Source organism: Cyprinus carpio, chromosome B25, assembly GCF_018340385.1.
Source record: "Cyprinus carpio isolate SPL01 chromosome B25, ASM1834038v1, whole genome shotgun sequence".
Lineage (NCBI taxonomy): Eukaryota > Metazoa > Chordata > Actinopteri > Cypriniformes > Cyprinidae > Cyprinus > Cyprinus carpio.
In genome coordinates this window covers 160,688-180,617 of record NC_056621.1, presented here as the reverse complement: position 1 = coordinate 180,617, position 19,930 = coordinate 160,688, and the positions used below count along the sequence as shown (strand labels likewise).

The window sequence follows — 19,930 nt, the reverse complement described above, 5'->3', positions numbered from 1 at the left end:
GGAAAACCAACAGCGCGCCCCGACCGCGCCGTGCCTGCGGTTATCTCCATGACAGACTGCTGACCCAAACCCCCACCCCGGCCCTCTGCTTGCAAAGTTAAGGACCAGAGAGGGATGCTGCTGTCAAAACTATGCGAAAACTAGGCGCTGTTTACCTGCGTGTGATTGGCTAAAAAGACCATGCAGCTGCTGTGATTGTCACAGATCGACGCCAAAAAAAAGCGTCGCGATGGCAAATACCGACGCAACATTAGTTAAACTCAGATGGGACGGCTTGTGGTTTCAACAGTAACGTACCTCAAAATATGCAGTGGAACAACGGAGAGCCACGTGAAGATTCGTCTAGAATTCAAACTTTTGTAAACAAATAGTTAATGATAATTAACACAGACAGGACAGACAGACAAGACAGCCAGGACAGACAGAGAGATAGATAGATGATAGGCTAGAGAGAAGATAGTTAGATAGACAGACAGACACCAGACAGGACAGAAGGACAGACAGTGATCGACAGACAGACAGACACAGACAGACAGACAGATAGATAGACAGACAGACAGGACAGACAGCTAGATCGATAGGGGACAGACAGACAGAGGATAGATAGACCGGACAGACAGATAGCCAGATAGACAGACAGACAGAATAAAACAGACAGACAGATAGACTAGATATACAGAAAGACAGGCAGCGACCGACAGATAGATAGGATGAGATAGCTAGATAGGATAGAAGAGGACAGACAGACAGACAGATCGATAGACAGGACAGACACAGACAGTATAGACAGATAGACAGACAGATAGAAACAGACACGACAGATAGATATGATAGATAGATCGATCGACGTAGACAGAACAGCCAGATAGATAGAGATAGTAGATAGGACAGAAAGATCACAGACAGCTAGATAGATAGACAGACAGACAGCCAGGCGATTAGACAGGACAGACCGACAGATAGGATAGGACAGACAGACAGATAATAGTATAGACAGACAGACAGACAGATAGATAGTACATGCACAGACAGACAGGACAGACACAGACAGGATAGACAGATAGACATTTTTAGACAGACAGACAGAGAGACCGACAGGACAGTAGATAGATAGATAGGACAGACAGACAGACGAAGACAGATAGAGAGATAGATAGATAGATAGATTAGACAGGACAGGGACAGAACCGACAGATAGATAGACAGCAGACACAGACACAGATAGATAGATAAGACAGACAGGACCCCCCCCCCCCCAAGATAGGACAGACAGATAGATAGATAGACAGACAGACAGACACGATAGACAGACAGACTACAGAAAGATAGAATAGATAGTAGATAGAGAGAATAGAAAGACAGACAAGACAGATAGATAGACAGACAAGACAGGCCAGACAGACAGACATGAAAGACAGATAGATAGATAGAATAGACAGACAGACCAGACAGACCAGACCGACAGGACGACAGGCAGGACAGACAGACAGACAGACCGACAGATAGGACAGAAGACCAGGACAGACCCCCCCCCCCCCAGACAAAGACAGACAGACAGACAGAAGCCCAGGACAGACCAGACAGACAGACAGACAGACAGACAGACACAGATCGACAGACAGACAGGACACAGTTACAGACAGACAGACACAGACAGACAGGACAGACAGGACAGATAAGATTAGATAGATAGATAGATAGATAGATAGGATAGATAGATAGATAGACACAGGACAGAACAGACAGAATATATAGATAGATAGATGAGATAGATAGCCAGACAGACAGACCAGACACACACAGGACAAGGACCAGAAAGACGGTACGGCGGGACAGACAGATAGCTAGATAGATCGAATAGATAGGATAGATAATAGATAATAGACTACGATAGGAGAGAGACCCAGCCAGACAGGACAAGGACCGATCGATAGATAGATAGAAGAGATAGATAGATAGATAGATAGATAGACCAGACAGACAGGACTATAGATAGATAGGGGACAGACAGACAGGACAGGACAGGACAGATAGATAGATAGATAGACAGGACAGACAGAGAGATCTGTGTGTTGGTTTTCTACACCATTTTTTCAGTGTAGTAGACTATATGTAAAAATTATATATAGTTAAATGAATCATTATTTGAAATTTCATTGCTGGATGCAGATTAAGGACTACAAGCTTAGAGAGTACACCACAAAATAAAAAATACAAGGTAACATACAAGTTAAATGAAATTAGACGGTGACTGCATAAGTACTGCTATGCAATCAAACTATGTTTATGGAATATTTTATTGAACCACACTATAAATACAACAAATTAATAGTTCATAGTCCATTTATTTGGGTTGCCCTACTGAATTCTCTTATTTCTTCTATTCATTTCTTTTTTTTTCTTCATACAAATAGTATAAAATTGTTGTTTTTCTTTTGCTTTTTTACACGTTAGTCAAAAAAAAGCAATGATTTATGTGAATGACACAAACTACTAGACTGACGGCACCAATCCTCCTACTACTTTACAGATTATGAGAAGCATTACATCACAAAAACATTAATTGTTGAAAGAAGCTGTTTTACAGAACCATACTCGATATGGCATTTTTCAGTACAGGCTTTAAATCTGCCTAGATCAGTAATTTCACAAATCTTGTTAGTGTACGGCAAAACAAATATTTAAAACAGAGAGAAAAAGAAACGGAGATGATATAAAAATAAAATTACTGAAAAGCTTGGGCTTTCCCTCTGAAGGTGAGTTAAGATGCAGAAGCAACCCTGTCTGGTCATAGGCTGGATTTGACAGTGTAGTCAGCAGTCTGTTAAGTCTAATAGAAGAATGAGCTCATTACTGCCCTCTGGGCGGACATTATCGACAACCCGTGCACAAGTACTCCACCATTGTCTGAATATATTATTTCAAATTAATAACGCTAGGGTAGTTTGTGAGTTGTATTTGTTGGTTTGTCATTAAGGTGAACACTTAAAGCGGACCGGACTAAACAAACAGTGCATCAGATATCAGATACAAAGTACTCAGTTACTGAAAACAATATTGCAACCTCAATGACTGTCTTAATTGTTGTCTTGGTCTCCTCTAATCCCTCAGCACCTTGGGGATTTAAAGTACCCAGACACTGTGACTGACAAGTCCAATAATTTTTCGGCTGACAGGCCAGTAAAACCGTCCAACTTTAAAGCTGAGCTGAGGAAGCTTGAAGTGGATCTGGCAGTTTTCACATAAAGCGGTAGAGCAAAAAACCTCCACAAATTCACGCCGGCAGGGTTAGGATGACATTGCAGTCCTACTCTCTGATCCATCAAGGTGATGCTGGTATTTTTAGCTGCAAGCTGCCAGATTAGATAGTCATGAGAAAGGCTCACCCAGGAATGCAAGCAAAACGAATTAAGCCAGTGTCAGTCATTCTGAAAAGTTGTGCTTGAGCGTCAAAATTCAGTCGAATTTAGTCGAATTTAAATAATAATTTAATTGTCTATAATATGTATTTTCATATAATGATTAAGTTCAAATGTATTAATTTATTTCAAATAAAAATATTTATTTAATCTATTTTATAATTGATGATTTTATTTCACTTTTAACAATATTCATGATAATATTAACAGATATGATTTATATTAATTGCTTTTTTTTTTTTTTTTTTTTTGCTGCAAGCTGCCATATTAGATTAGATTAGTCATTAGAAAGCCTCAGCCAATGCAAGCAGAAAGGAAATCTAGAAAGGTACAACAGAACCTGAATTCTCAACATCAGTGAGATATATATACAAACACCCGATTCCAAAAAAGTTGCGGACACTTGTACAAATTGTGAGTAAAAAAGGAAGGGAATAATTTTACAAATCTCATAAACTTATTTTTAATTCACAATAGAATATAGATAACATATCAAATGTTGAAAGTGAGACACCTTTTGAAATGTCATGCCAAAATATTGGCTCATTTTGGATTCATCTGAGAGCTACACATTTCAAAAAAAGTTGGGACAGGTAGCAATTAGAGGCCGGAAAAGTTAAATTGTACATATAAGGAACAGCTGGAGGACCCATTTGCAGCTTATTAGGTTCAACTGGCATTCATGATTTTGGGTATAAAAAGAGCCTCGCTCAGAGTGGCCAGTGTCTTCTCAGAAGTCAAGATGGGCAGAGGATCACACCAATTCCCCAAATGCTGCGGCGCAGAAAAATAGGGAGGACAATATCATAAAGGAGATTTTCTCAGAGAAAAATTGCAAATCAAAGAGTTTGAAGTTATCATCATATACAGTGCATACTATCTATCCAAAGATTCAGAGGAAATTGGAACAATCTCTGTGCGTAAGGGTCAAGGCCGGAAAACCATACTGGATTGCCGTGATCTTCGGGCCCTTAGGATGGCACTGCATCACATACAGGAATGCTACTGTAATGGAATCACAACATGGGCTCAGGAATACTTCCAGAAAACATTGTCAGTGAACACAATCCCCCGTGCCATTCGCCGTTGCTGGCTAAAACTCTAAAGGTCAAAAAAGAAGCCATATCTAAACATGATCCAGAAGCGCAGGCGTTTTCTCTCTGGGCCAAGGCTCATTTAAAATGGACTGTGGCCAAAGTGGAAAAACTGTTCTGTTGGTCAGACTAATCAAATTGTAAGTTCTCTTTGGAAAAAGTGGGATGCCAATGTCATCCAGACTCAAGAGGGACAAGGACAAACCCAAGTTGTTATCAGCGCTCAGTTCAGAAGGCCTGCATCGCTGATGGTATGGGTTCTGCATGCGGTTGTTGTGGCATGGGCCAGCTTACACATCTCGAAGGCACCATCAATGCTGACAGGTATATCCAGTTCTAGAACAAACATATGATCCCATCCAGACGTCGTCTCTTCCCCCCCTTTCAGACCTTGCATTTTCCACATGACAATGTCAGCCAACATACCTGCATCAATTTCAAACATCAGTGGCTGCGTAGAAGGAAGGATCGGGTACTGAAATGGCCAGCTGCAGTCCAGATCTTTTCACCCATAGAAAACATTTGGCGCATCATAAAGAGTGAAAAGATACGCCAAAGAAGACCTAAGATTCGTTGGAGCAAGACTAGACGCCTGTATAGTACAAGAGGGACAACATTCCTAGCCTAAACTTGAGCAACTTGCTCTCCTCAGTCCCCAGACGTTTGCAGGGACTGTTAACAAGAAGACCCGGGGTGCCACACCGTGGTAAACATGGCTTGTCCCAACGTTTTTGCGGATGTGTTGATTCCATGAAATTTAAAATCAAATTTATTTTTCCCTTTAACATTATAACTTTTCTCTGTTTAAACATATTGATGTCATTACCATCATTGTTCGTATTCTGAATAAATATATTGAATTATGAAATTTCCACATCATTGTATAATTTCTGTTGTGGATGGAATTGGGTTTTCATGTAATGTCTATATATTATTATAGCCAAAACACCCCTTTTTTATTTTGTTGTTTTTTTTTATTTTTTTTGTTGTACACATCATTTATATCAAGTTCCAAATGTTATTATATTATCAATCACTAGAAAGACTCCCCACACAGAATCAAGCAGAAAGAAATATAGCAAAGTGTGTAGGTTGTCTTTTAGGTCCAAAGCAAAAAAAATGTTCCCTAAGAATTCCATAAAAATATGGGTAAATATATGGGTAAATGTGTCACCCAAAAACACAGTAGCAGCACGCATTGTTGTTGAATCCTATTTATTTATTTATTTATTTTTAAAACATGTATTAATATATTTTATATTGGGATTTCCTATTGTTTGAATTAAAGCAATTAAATAATTGTAATTATTTTTAATATTATATATATTCTAAATTAAATGTAACATTCTATATTGTCACACACACACACCCACACACACATATATATATCCTCACACACACACATAGAGTTATTTTTAAATATAAACATCAAAACCATTTTAAATATTTTTTTTGAATATATTTTACATTACTGTGTTATGTTTTTTACTGAACTTTCTCAGAGCTGTCAAACCATACTTGATCTCAGATCAAATTTGTTCTTTCTTTAGCAGAAACCTTAAGTAGTATTAAACCAAATTAATTGAGCTCTGCCAATGTCAGTTTAAACTCTAGAAGGCATATACGAATCTCCGTCCCGGGAAGCAAGCCAGTATAAACTGTTCCTTGACTTTTAAAAGGGAGAATAAAAAGACTTGGCACATTCAAATACACTAACAACCACCGATTGATTACAGCTATGAGCATTTTCAAATCCCTACACACACTGCTGCCCAGGCGAAATTCCATGTCATTGTACAAATCCATTCAGCACTGCGCCTTCATGGTCTTGCACAGCCATATAAAGCATGGCTCGCTCTACTTTACTTTTATATCTGATAGTGGGCAAATCCCACAAGCTCTTTTTTTTTCTCTTTTTTTTTTTCGTTCCAAAAAACTGATTAAATATTGATCTGCAAAAGAGTGGGTTTTTGGCGGTGGCAGCATACAATGTGGCATCAGTGGACAAAGCCGAGCACTAAGTCTAAAGGCCCACACATAAAGCACCTTAAAGTAAGGTGAGGATGGATGTTAGCCAGGTGTGTTTTCTTGGGCATTACACACTTCTGAACTAACCATCAACAACCAAATTGTTTCTGTCTGAAACTGGTTTTCCGGCAGCTTAGCCAAAGAAGACAGCTTCAAAGATAGATTTATCACAGCCTGCTTTCTGTCAAGCCATCAATCATGTTGTGTAATTTCCATCACTGACTTATTTTTCTGTGACGAGAGGCAATGTTGGCAGCATTTGACCAGTCAGAGGAATATCCATGTCAGAAGCTTGAGCTTTTTTGCTCTTTTTACACACTTGATGTTCCCCCTTTGTTTTTCCTTCAGGATTGGATTCTCTTGAAAGGCTCCTGATCAGAACAATCTGATTCTGACTCTTATAACTAGAGTTTGCTACGCGGAAAGCAAAGTAACAAAGTGACGTCCAAACAATGCACTTGTCAGAACCTCTTTAGCTGGTGAGTGAACAAAGTGGCAAGTAATGCTCCAAAAGAGAAAGAGGAGACATACGCATTCCAGGCAAAGGATAGATAAGTATTTTCAGGGCTCTAAGAATGGATTGAATGTTATTTACTTCTTTTTACCACAAAAAATGTTTTTTCGTCAGTGGACTGCAGCATTTTGTGTAATTTATAATGGTAAAAATAGTTTATAAATAAATAGTAAGATATATAAGACTAATTATATAAGACTAATATAATATAATATAATATACTAATATAATATAATATTATATATTAATTAGAAAAGGGTAGAAAATAGATTTGCACAATGCAATGGACAGTATTGGCCAGGTGTAGGGGACTGACAGTGGACTAACGAAGGATGGCCTGTAATTTTTGTAGTTTATTGTTCATTTTTTATTTTTTTATTTTACAGATGTGAAAATTGCATACCTCTTACTGGTCTGCAGGCAAGTCCAGCTATGAAGCGACACTAAACTGTCTTTTATCCAGCGTAAAACACAGCTGTTCAGAAGTTGAACAATGCAAAAATTTCTATGATTAACTAACTATTACCGAGCGCCATGGATCACATTCAAATGATAGGCTTGTGAGTTATTTATTTGCATTTTTTTTTTAATTAATTGATTTTTGTTTTTTTTTTGTATTTGATATTTAAATTATTTTTGTTCATTTTTTTTAGCTTTATGGAAAAATTTTCAACTAAATTGAATCACCTGAATTCAGCCTAATAGTAGTTTTATATTTTAAAAGATTTAGGGCAAAAAACGTCTTAAAATTAAATTGTTATTGTCTTTTATCACAAAACATAATTATGTTATTCCTCTAATGCAAATACTAAAAATAAACTGATACACAGACAACGTTACAAAACAGAGTTATATTGCACTTGAATGCACCAAAACAGCAGAGTTAAACATTTTAAAATTAAATATGAGCAGTGAATTCACGTTTACATAAAGCAAATATTTGAAGAAGAAATTTCCTTGACAACTTTGCTTCAGTGTATTCAGTCTCTTCACTTAAAAAAAAATATTAAGTATAAAATCAAAACTGTGTAGTTATGTATGATATATAATGCAATAAGGGACTCGTATCCCATTTACAATTGGTCCATCCAGAATTGTCGTGTTTTCCATCACAAAACACTTAACAAGAAAACGTTGCAGGAAAAAGCCCCGCGCGGGACAAGTCGCACATCTTGCCGATTCGAGAGCCTTTTCTGATCGCGCACTGCTCCCCCAAATCACACTGGCAGTGGATGGGTTGGGGAGAAAACAGGAGAGATCGTGTACTTTTGCCATTACAGCATTTTGCGTAAGCGCGTAAAAGCGCACTTGTTTAAAGCTAAATGGTTGGAGACACGCTAATGGCAAGTATTATGAGAAAGAAAAAAATAATAATCCATCAACACAATACTACTTAGTTGATAAATAAACAAATTAGGGCTATTTCACTATTACATGTTAAATGATAAGCAGACATAAAAAAAGCCAAGACCCTATCCATGCAATTGCACAATGTCAAGTGTCGTCAGGCACAAGCAACGCGCACTTATACGCAAAGTGTTAAAATGGAATAATCTAAATATATACCATGGGAACTTGACCAGAATTTCTTCTCCCAAGGGGGGAATTCGTTTGGTTCTGCAGCTTTTTACAGAACTTCTTGCAGAGCACCGATCTGGTTTGACAAAAACATTTAGAAAAAAAAGATTTTTCCTGTTCAATCTCTTTTGTCAAATCAGATCACTCGCAAATAAGGCTATATAACAATTCACACAAAAAATCAAGCAAAAAACTTTTAAAAGTTACTGGGGACTTGTGTGTATAGCCTTAAGGTCTATTGCGCTAGCAAAAGCTGAATTACTCACAAGGCTGTTTTTTCACTTGTCAGGCTTTGGGTCTTTGGGGTAGAAGTCTCTGACTGGCTCTGGTGTCCAGTTCAACCTCTTATCTTCTGGCATTGAACTCGTTCGATTTGGCCTCCGGCAACATAGCCGAGCAGAAGCGCGCAACAGAGCCATGCGCGTCTTCAGAACTGAGAGCTCTCACATGGTTCCTGAATTTAGGGAGCTTTGGCACCCTGAGCGCACGCAACGCAGTTGTATGTCTCAATGCAAAGTTTTGGGCTCAAAATAACCATCTCAAACAGCCGTTGCACCCTTTTTATGTGATCCAAACTGCATGCGTTTAGGTGATCTGTTGTCGCCAGCCTTAAAATTGATTTCGTTTCGCACGTAATGCGCCCGCATTCATTGAGTAAATGCTCTGGAGAAATGTTCATCATATGCGTTAATGAGTTGCCTTCCTGAATGTCTTATTTTTTAAACTTAACCAAGGGGACAACCTCCGTCTATGTGTTTTACTGCAAGGCTCTGTCCGATTGTATAAGAAAAGCTTTTGACCATTTGGAGTACTTTCGGACAACAACGCATGGCTGCTTAAAGTGCTTTGCATTAAGGGACTTCTTAATACATATATGTCTGTTAAAATTTGTTGTACACCAGAACATAAATACGGATGCTTGACTTTACATATGCTTCACATACACAGCAGGGACATAATTAGAAATGGGAACCTGCTGTTTACCGTAATTATACCAGGGCATAATCTGACTATATTTGAACAACATGACTAAAATGTGAGGGGAATGTATAGGGTTACATAAAATTAAAATGCCTATGATTATTATTTTTTTTTATGTTTTTTTATTTTTTTTTTTTGCCATTTCAATCTTTAAAAGTTCATAGACAACGTCAAATGAGCACTTGAAACATTCTAATATTTTTAGAGATGGATAATGTTGAAGCGGAAGTTTGCTGATTAGGGATTGTGGGAAATGCTTAATCATGTTCTCATTTATGTGTTTTAATGCAAGGGCCATAGCGCAATCTCGCACCCTAAAAGTGTAGGCACATTACTACTTAAAACCTGTTCTGGGGGGATAGCCTAAGCCTCACTGGAATGTGAATAGGGATTTTTTAATTTAAAATAAAAAAAAGTTTTCCAATAGAAGCCTTTTTTTCTTGGTTAGAAGTAATAGGCTAATATTTTTGCCTGTCTGTGACGTCATATTTAGAGGAAATTATTTTCAGGTTGAATTTGATGAGAGGCTATTTGTGACTCAACAGATCGATACATTTCTTGCTTCCGACAACATTCACATTACAACCATGAATTTCTCACAGTTAGGTGTTGTGGGGAAATAAAAATAAGTCCTCTGTCAGCTATATGCCAGGGATTAACTTGCACAAGAGATCAAAAAGGTGAGTTTTTTAATTTCCCAACAGGACCCTTTAACAATGGGCGTGAGGCATATGACTCACTCTCTTCAGTCCATATCTGTAATCAAAACATAACGGATACAATGGCAAAACACACCAAGTGTGTTTTAGAAAAATTACAGCCCCAATCTCCTGTGCCCATACAACTGCTGACAAGGCTTTCTTAAAAAACACAGAATGTGGTCTTGTCAGTCGTAACCAGGAAAAAAAACATGTTGAATTCCATATTTTATTTGTGCACAATTCCCATTCACATAATGACAATGGATGGGCACCCAAACTAATTACGCTGTGGAAATAAACTAAACTGGAAAGATGTCGCGCCCCCCGCCAGGCTAACCCCTGTCAATGAGGTTCATAAATACACAACCAGTGTCGGTGCATGCCAAACTCGTTCTTCTTCCCAAACAGGCTGGATCGGAAATAGAGGTTATGGTGTGAATGATAAACCCATTTCGTCGTTGTTGTAAAATCTTCCTGAACCCCCATTAAAAATGTATATCCACCAGGACAAGCTTAGATTGAAGACTTTCAGAGATGTGTTGAATGTACAAAATGATTCTCTGCAGGCTGATTAAAAAACAATTTTGGATGCTTTTACTGACTTACACTCATTCTCTGGCTAGGCTGGTAAAGCATTTAAACTGGGCTTTAACTACAAGTAGCAACTGTCCGGTTCATTGGTACAAGACAAATTTTGTCTTTCACATATCACAGTTGAAAACCACTGCTTAAACTCGCCAGTCTTGATCAAAAGGATGGTCGTCATCCATCAACCAGCTATTCAGATTAAAATAACAAATCAAAATCTGCCCAGTGACATTTGCCTAAGGCCTTGGAAACAGGGTGTTTTCACAGGCAAGTGCAATGCACAAACCTTCAGCTATTTTTAGCACTGCAGTGAGTGTTGAGTTAAGGGGTTTTAAAAATCTTACCCTTGTTCACCACTGCCATATTCAGTCTTCGCTATGGGGCATGATTTGATTCCATTGTCTCCTTGGGATCCGCTTATGTCTGCCCACGTCTGCCATGTCTTCCAAAAACCCCATGTGCCTCCTCAACCTCCCAAATTCATCCCCCCCAGTCCATAAACCCCTGCAGGTTTTTGACATACCATGCTTTTTTCCATAATTAAACTATCAGTCTCTCTGTACTCATGCACTGAGAAAAGTACAAAAGGCCGCTAAATTATGTTTACAGCCTCTATTTATGTTCAACAGGTGACACACAACATGATTTGAAACGATTGGCTGTTTAAAAATTGTTCAAGCATCAACATTTAAAAGGATAAAACTTAGGTTTTTCAGGGCTTAAATGGTCCAATGGTTAACCCATAGACCTTTAACACATGCTCATTTCATTCCTGTCAGAAATGAAAAATGGGAGCTATTTGACTAAGGTCTATATCTGTATACACTGTCCATTTGTAAGCATTCTGTTTTGCATAATTCTCAGTTGTATCATTGATTGAAGAGGATCATTACGAATCACATTTAAATAACTTGTCTTACTTTTGTGCATCAGTTGTGCTAGGTTATTCCTGTAGCAAACACAGACAGTCCTGAACATACTTAGCAAAACTATAAAAAAAAAGATCACTTCTTTATTCCAATGGACGCAATTTTTTATGATTTTTCCATTCCTATAGCATGTGCTGTTCGTTTTTATGATTTGTTTCTTGTTCCTAAACAACTGGCTGTTACTTTTTACTTTGTTTAAATTATGGTTACAAGCTTGTTTTTGAATCAGCCCGGTCATACAGACGTTGAACGAAGCAAGTAAAATATTTCACAAGCTATTAATTCCTTAGTGCATCATATTCACTGTTGCAGAAAGGGAGAGAGCGAGAACTATTCTTAATCGTGCATTTAACACAATCATTGTAGGATTATCAGGAAGTGACAGGCACTGAATGTGCACAGATTTGGTCATTGTGTCCATTTAAATACGGACTTCAGGAATCCTTTTCACTGTTTAGTTTATCAAAATGACAGTCAACTAAATTAAGCCCTTGGAAAAAAAAAAAAAATCTGTCATTGATCTGCTCATTGATCAGAAGGGACACACCACAACACAACTTGCCTCAGAAAATGAGTCAGACAATGGATTACTTATCAGGTGAAGCACACCTGATAGTGTTAAACATCTAATTACATCTGCTTGAAAGAATAAGATTAACCTCTCAGAGGATAATAACCTCAACTAGGTCTTTTCTAAACTTGCACTTTCAGCTTGGACTCCAGTTTCTAACAAGTCAGTGAGTGCAAACATTAGAATGACTATCCGCAAGTGTGATATGCTGGCGTTAACAGTTTAAAAATATGTTAACAAAATGATTTCAATTACATGTTAGATACAATATGCCATTAGTAGTTTGTGTCTATTTTTGTGCTTCAAATGAAAATAGTTTCAAACAAAGGACAGAAGAACATTGTGATTAATGAATCAGTGTTTTGAACCAAAAATCATGGAGTGAAGACGAAGATTAATGACCTCATTAAAAAACAGTCCCTGCCATGGGGACATGTCCTTTGTGCGGGTGTTGTTGTTGTTGCAGTCTCAAGGTAATTTGTTGTGCTTTTGATTGCTCTGTCTCCTTAGTTTCATTTTCTACTATGAGACTATGGTCCAGTCAGTGGTGCCACCTTGTGGAACAACTGATTGTACAAAGAAATTCAATGCACATGTGGGACCTGAGCTTACGAAGTATACACCGTTCCAAACAAATCTGGTGGTGTGCATGCAGTACAGGCCAACTGTTTTGGTGAAGGTACCACTGAAATTAAGGCCAAAGATATTTAGGTTTTTAAGCATACGTGAGTGTCCGTGTACAGTGCGAGGGATTCACATTTCATCACCAGAATAGTATGTGCGTACTATAAGCCGCACTCATCCGATTTTGTAACCACGCATACTTTGTTATTGCGCAGGTTGCATATGTTATTAAATTTTTTGTTCGACTTGATTAGGCATCATTTGTTCACACAGGTGGAAACACTATCCGGGGGCCAAAAAAAACAAAAAAAAAAAACTAAAGAGAGTCCCAGAAAAAAGGGCAAAGACTGCAACAAAAACAGACGGGCCGCATTGACAAACACTGTGTGTGAGGAGATGTATGAGACGTGCAACTTAGTTTAAAAGAGTACATAGACATTTTTAGTGATCGTAATGTCTGGAGATAATACAGCAGACGTGGACACAGATTTATCGTTCTAGAGTGCATGCGTGGACCGATGCTATCAAAACTAAGTATACACTGAAAGACTGTGTGTTCGACTGGTACGCATTCACATAAAAAACTGAAGCATACTGTGGGCTTCAGGATGTGTAAAAAAGTGAAGTGTTCTTTGGGATTTAAGGTAATGTGTAGCTGTAAATAGAGCATAATTAGGGACTGTTCAGGTTGTATCTAAACCACGTCGCTCTCTATTTGCGCATACTTGCAGTACGTCTAACATTTGAAATAACAAACTTAGGCACACAAAAGACGCAAACATGTGAACAGCCCCTAAAGGACTTTTTCATATAGATGGTCACTGTCATAAATCAAAAATACTTGTCGTATTATATTATATTATATTATGAAAAAAAAATTGGTAGCTGTTAATAAGTAGTGTTACAAAGCCAAAATCATTAACACAAATGTCAATGGAATTGCTAGATTGTAGATGTAAAACAGTCAGGACAAATGACACAAGGCAACACTCATAAGGTTCCCAAATTCCCTTGCAGGCTAGCTGCATTTGTGTGTGCTATTTACTGGCCACTGCGCAGAGCTTGTTTTTCATAGTCTAAGGCTGAGGAGAGAAGGACAGGGCAGAACAGACTTTGGTGCTTACAGGTTCTCCCCCATGAATTTTAAAGGCCATGTCACTTACAGCTGGTCTCCTACATATCTGCCCAATTCCTCATTTGACAGGCAGATCAGCCCAATGCAAGCGCCCAGTAGCAAATTAGATTTATCGGCGCCCCAGGAGTTAACCTGTCATCTCGATCGTTTTGCATTACTTTTCATGTCAGTAGAATGTTTGCGAGCGTCACTTTAGCAACCCAGGTGAAGTTTTTCTTCATAAGCTGTGCTTTGTCAGACATTAATAAATGGCGCTCATTTACTTTGGCAGGAGAGTTTGGTGTTTGGAGGATTGCCATGATTAAAGAAGCGAAGTTAACGAGAAAATAAACTCTTACGAGATCATAGAGAAACTCTTTCAAAGGGCATGTTTTATGATCTCTGAGCTTCTTCCTGTGCTGGTCTTGGATGCCATGGTGACATCATCAGCCTCTGCAAAGCTGACAAAAATACTGCAGATATTATGAGTTATAAACTAGTGCATTTCTTTTTATTTAAATCATCAGCTTCTGACTCCGAGAAGGGGTTTGTGTGCTCAAAATCTGTTTGTTATTTCCATTTAGCTTAATTTAATACGTATGGGTGTCGCATCTAGGCAAGAAACTGTTTAATTATAAGGGCCCAAGTAAACTATGCAAGGATATGAGTTTGTGTGTGAGAAAATGAGAGCACATACCCATTCTTTGAAGATGAATCCTGTAGGACTCTCTTTTCCCGGTGTGTGAGAGACCAGGCCTCATTATCTCCTCTTGATTCATCCCCTACTCCCATATCACCAGTCAATATTGTCACGTGATCTGGATGTACACGTTCAGATGGGGCGTATACCGCAGCTGGTTGGTATATTCTATGTGGGGTGTTGAAGAGAAAAAAAACCCATTACTCAATTAAAATGCTGATGGCATCTGTAGGGAGGGGAATCTGCTCTGATACAGCACAAAAAAAAAAAAAGAGCAACCGTGGAAAACAAACCGCTTGATTGGGGTTGAAATTTGAGAATATTTCCTGTACTTCTCTGTTTTACAAAACACCGGGATCCCCAAATTGTTCGTGTGTGCAAAGTTCCGTTTAAGTATAGTATTTATGTTTAAGTGCATTAACCTTTGTGTGTTTTTTAACCACCATTCATGTTATCATCACAGATTATGCATTTTCATTCGTTAAGTTTGAAATATTAGGTATTTGTATTTTATTTTTGATATTTTATTTTGAAATTTGTGACATTTGCATATTTGTGTTTAATTATTTATGCTTAATTTCTAGAAGTTATTAAGTATTCAGTATTAAGTATTATTTATTAAGTTATTCTATTTTGTTTCTAAATTGTAAGTTGTTCAGTGATGCCACACTAATATTTATGATTATATTTAAATCTTTGGTGTTACAAAGAGGTATTACAGGAAAATGGTTTATAAAATAGATAAATAAACCCACGATCCTACATAGGAGATAGTGGTTTTGAAAAAAAATACAAAATAAAATAAAATAAATAAATAAACCTGGGACACTATAGGACAAACAGTTTGGAAAATGGATTGATAAAAAATTTAATAATTTTAAAAATAAATAAACTTGTCCTACTGTCTGTAGGGTTTATGTATTTAAATAAACCCACAATCGCACATACAGCAGAACAAGTGGTTTGAAAAATGAAAATAAATAAATAAATAACCATACATAGGACAAAGGACAAATGGTGGATAAAAAATAAAATAGATGTTCATGGGTCATTCATGAATGAACGATTTCTTCAAAATGCAATTTAGCATAACTTTTACTGCATGCAGAGACCTCTTGGATTCACTTCATATCTGAGTAGTGTCATCATTAATAATAAAAGCAGGATGTAGCCTTGCCCCGGAAGGGAGACACATCTGTCTGGAGCGGGTCCTCTTGGGTAAATTAAAAATATATCATTCATTATTCAACTAATCTTATAGATATACAATGGTCTCAGTTCAATACATCAATGAGTTGTTCTTAAGGGCTTGAGGGGTTTCATGTGCTATAGGCTGATACTTCTGAAATATAATTTGCCTCAGCTATACTGTAAACATAATACTAGCAGGAGAGATGGATCTGGCTGAGCATAAGTAATAAAGTCACCAGTTTTGATATCTGCAAAGAAAGATTGAAAAGTAATTTTTCATGGTAAAACACTGAGACTTTGATTTATATGTAAATCGTATTCATAGATTTATGCAGTACAGTGTAGCTCCCAGCAAAAGATTGTGTTGTTTAGCTAAGGTGCCATATTTGAATATATTTCCTGCACTTCCAGCAGAGGGCCGCACTTGAAGTCAAGGATGAGAGCTTGCCTGATCAATAGCATTAAAAAATGTGATATAAATTCATAATTTCAATGACTCACGCAGATTTACATGAAAAGGCCACAGCTAATATCTGAGGGCAGCTGTTAAATGAAGAAATCCTGCAATTAACATATGTCACAATGACTTTAATAGATTCTCATCCCATTAACAGAACAGTGTTTAAATCATGACATATTGTGCGGCTCTAATGGCTTTCAGAAAGGGCAGCTTTGTGAAATATGACTTCAGAAGAAGAAGGGCCAGCATTGTCCTTCTCCTCCCACTCATCTTCATTTAGCTCTAAAAGAGACGTTTCTGCTCAATTACTGGTAGGATTTCACCATCCACGGGGCATAAAATCAACTCCGCACAGTCCCGTAATAACAAGATATGTCTTCATGACTGCGCTAATGACAACATCATTTGGTTTAATCAAGCTTATAGTTGTACAAGAAAGAAAAAATCCTTGAGTCACTTGTAGGAGTAAATCTAAAAATCGAAATCAAAACAACCTGTGGAGTTCAACCAAGAATATATCATATATATGTATATGTATAATAGCTGATGAGCAGAATTTTATCATTCAGGTCTTAGCATCCCTTTCTGGTAATTCACAAAACAGATAATTTTTAAAATGAGACCTATTCGTGGGGTTTTATTTGTATAACAAGTGTAAGGTATTGTAAAAATAGGATATCTCTGACAATTAATTTTTAATTCAACAAGTCGATACATTTTTAGATGAAAAATTATTTGTTTTTCATTTCATAAGGCCTATGCAATATCAGTTTTTATTACAGAGAGTACACTGCGACGAGATCTGGGAACAGGCAATAACCAGAGGTTTCCATTTATGGAAAGGGTTATATTGCAAGAATAATGAATGTCGGAGGATGCTGCGAGCTACGGATGCGTTGATTAAATGTAACTACATGTGTCAGTCCTCATGGGCTTTTATCCCTCTCCTAATAGTGCCTCAAAATGTCACTAAAGGAAAAAAAAAAATTATTTGCTTCTTTACTTTGTAAATGTACTTAAGGTAAATAATCAAAAACAAAAGAATAGTTTAATTTATAATCCTTTCTAATTTTACATGCGTCCTCATTTATTACATTTAAATACTTGCTTTTGCATGCATGGTGTGAAAATCACAGCTAATATTAAATGCACAAATGTGTGTGATTAAAAATGCGTTTGTGCGTCATATAAAGCCTTTTTTATGATTAAAAAATGACTAGGGATACATTCTTGATGTCCCAGGTGATATCAAAGATAAGATTTTTTAAAACCGAATACAAAAAATCTATACTGACTCTCTTTTAATATTCACTGATGGGCTTTCTTAGCTTAATAGAGAATGTCTGATAATCATACTAATGAGGTGTCTTCCTAATGAACACATTTGTCACTGAACCTTAGGCACTTCTTTAAAAAAGAACAGGCAGGAGCATGATAATTATCTTGAACTTCTATATAAAATAATAATAAATATAATAATAAAATATATGATAACTTTAAACAGTAAAAATTTAAAATATGTATTTTGTGACAAATTTTGTATGTAGTCAAAAATAAAATGTGAATAAAAGGGTGCATTGGGGCAATGTTGGCAAGGCGTGTAAAATCTGAACTATAGTGGGGAATAAAATCCTTATTGTTGAGCCATATTGTTATACATTTAAAAGATCATAATTTCCTCGTCTCCTTACAAGAAATGTTTGGGCTGCATTCACACATTCTCCCCTCCAAACATCTGTCATTAAACACAAAATAATTTCAAAACTGGTAATACTTAAGAAATAAAATTGCTTTTTATTTGACAAAATGTAAATATAATATTGCACGGTTTTTAAGATGGAAACTGTGACATGTAGAAAATAATCAAATCAAATGTGTCTCGAAACAAACCAATGACACTTGGCTATCAACCACTAGCCGCCTTCTCGGTCCTCAGTTTTCTTCAAGATTTCTTCCTGGCTGATGGCTGCAGTCACCCTGATAACCTTTTCTCTGGATGTTGGAGGGCTGTCCCTATGAAGCAATGAAACCATATATTGTTATTAATAATATATTCCTTATAGTGGGCAGGCAGAAAACATTTAAATGCCCATAGCTGGCGTGTAGTCTGCTGACCCTTATCTAACGATACTTGACTCTTCTTCAGCTCCAGGACTTGGGTAAAGTATCGCAGCAAGCTGTCGGCGTTGGCCTCTCCGTCTGTCGGAGGCGCAGCAATGGCGACCCCCACCGCCTCCTCAGACACATCCTGTCACATAAACAAACGCTTTTAGGGTGCATGGACTCCTCGTAGATTAAAGGCTAAGTTTTGGTTCTTCATATTTTACAATACTCAACCAGTGACTGCGTTTTGTTTGGCTCCGGGTTTAGCATGTATTGCTATTGTGATTGTCCCATCTTTAACTTTAGTAACCGGGCCGGGAGGTGTCTCCGGTGGTTTGGGGTGTGCTCTTGCTCTAAAAAGAGAATAGAGTTTTAACACTGTCACAGGTTAATGCCATTTAACTACACTCAGAACATAACGTTACCAGAATTAAAGCTAATACCTTGACCTCATGTTTAGGTGATGTGGCTTACTGTTGTCATTATTAGACCGATTGTTATTCATACACATGCATGAATAAATACCAATATTCATAAGACATTCATTGTAATATCTAATGAGCCCTACCGTCTTGTCCTTTTTAGGCATATTGTTGTATTGTGAGTAAAACATGTTAGAGATGGAGCTGTAAAGGGGGATTTTCCGCGACCGGCTGCACAATGCTGAGGAACGCGCTAATGGAATAAAAATTAATCGCACAAAACGGTGAACCTGGGAGGTGCATTAGCTAGGAGGACATACGCAGTTATTCAAGTGTCTTGAGTGAGCAGCATGAGCTACTTGTGACAACAGTTTACATGAGAAACGCGCATGACAACAAATGTAAATACGTTTAGAGCGTCAAATATGCGCGCTAAATGCGCAGAACAGAGACCGCGTGGAGAAAAAGCAATTTGGCCAATGTTTGATCTGATATTTAATTTGATGGCATATGATATTATTTCTCAGGATAAATCATCATTATCATCATCATCATCATACAATTATTTAATCCTAACTTAACTGACCTAATAATAATAATAATAGTAAATTTTATTACATATACTATAATAATTATTATATAAATAAAATTAAAATAAACCCACTTTTATTTTTTTGCATTTAAATTATTAATATAAAACAATAAATAAAGAAGAACTAGTAGTGCTAGTGGTGATTTTAGTTGTTTTTTCTAAAATATACACTTATTATTAAAAATAACACATGAATGAATGAATAAATAACTTAGTAGTAGTGATTTTAGTTGTATTATATATTTTAATAATAATAATAATATATATTATTATTATTATTAAAGTATTATTAGTAGGAGTGGAGTTGAATTTAAATGTATT

At 37.0% G+C, this 19,930-nt stretch overlaps 1 protein-coding gene across 1 annotated transcript; it reads right to left on the bottom strand.

The window, feature by feature from the left end:
• Positions 1-18,424: 18,424 nt before the first annotated feature.
• On the bottom strand, positions 18,425-19,049 carry LOC122142361 (UPF0235 protein C15orf40 homolog). Its single transcript, XM_042752779.1, has 4 exons — positions 19,039-19,049; positions 18,830-18,948; positions 18,582-18,739; positions 18,425-18,505 (listed from the first exon to the last, which is right to left on the bottom strand). The coding sequence occupies exons 1-4, from the start codon at positions 19,047-19,049 to the stop codon at positions 18,425-18,427; spliced, it is 369 nt and encodes a 122-aa protein (XP_042608713.1).
• Between the last annotated feature and the right edge of the window lie 881 nt (positions 19,050-19,930).

What these genes read in the sequence shown, in the direction of transcription:
- LOC122142361 (XM_042752779.1), bottom strand. An exon ending in CAAACAAAACGCAGTCACTG is followed by an intron (nt 18,740 to 18,829) that starts GTTGAGTATTGT and finishes TTATGTGACAGG; the next exon opens with ATGTGTCTGAGGAGGCGGTG. An exon ending in AGACTACACGCCAGCTATGG is followed by an intron (nt 18,506 to 18,581) that starts GCATTTAAATGT and finishes ATTGCTTCATAG; the next exon opens with GGACAGCCCTCCAACATCCA.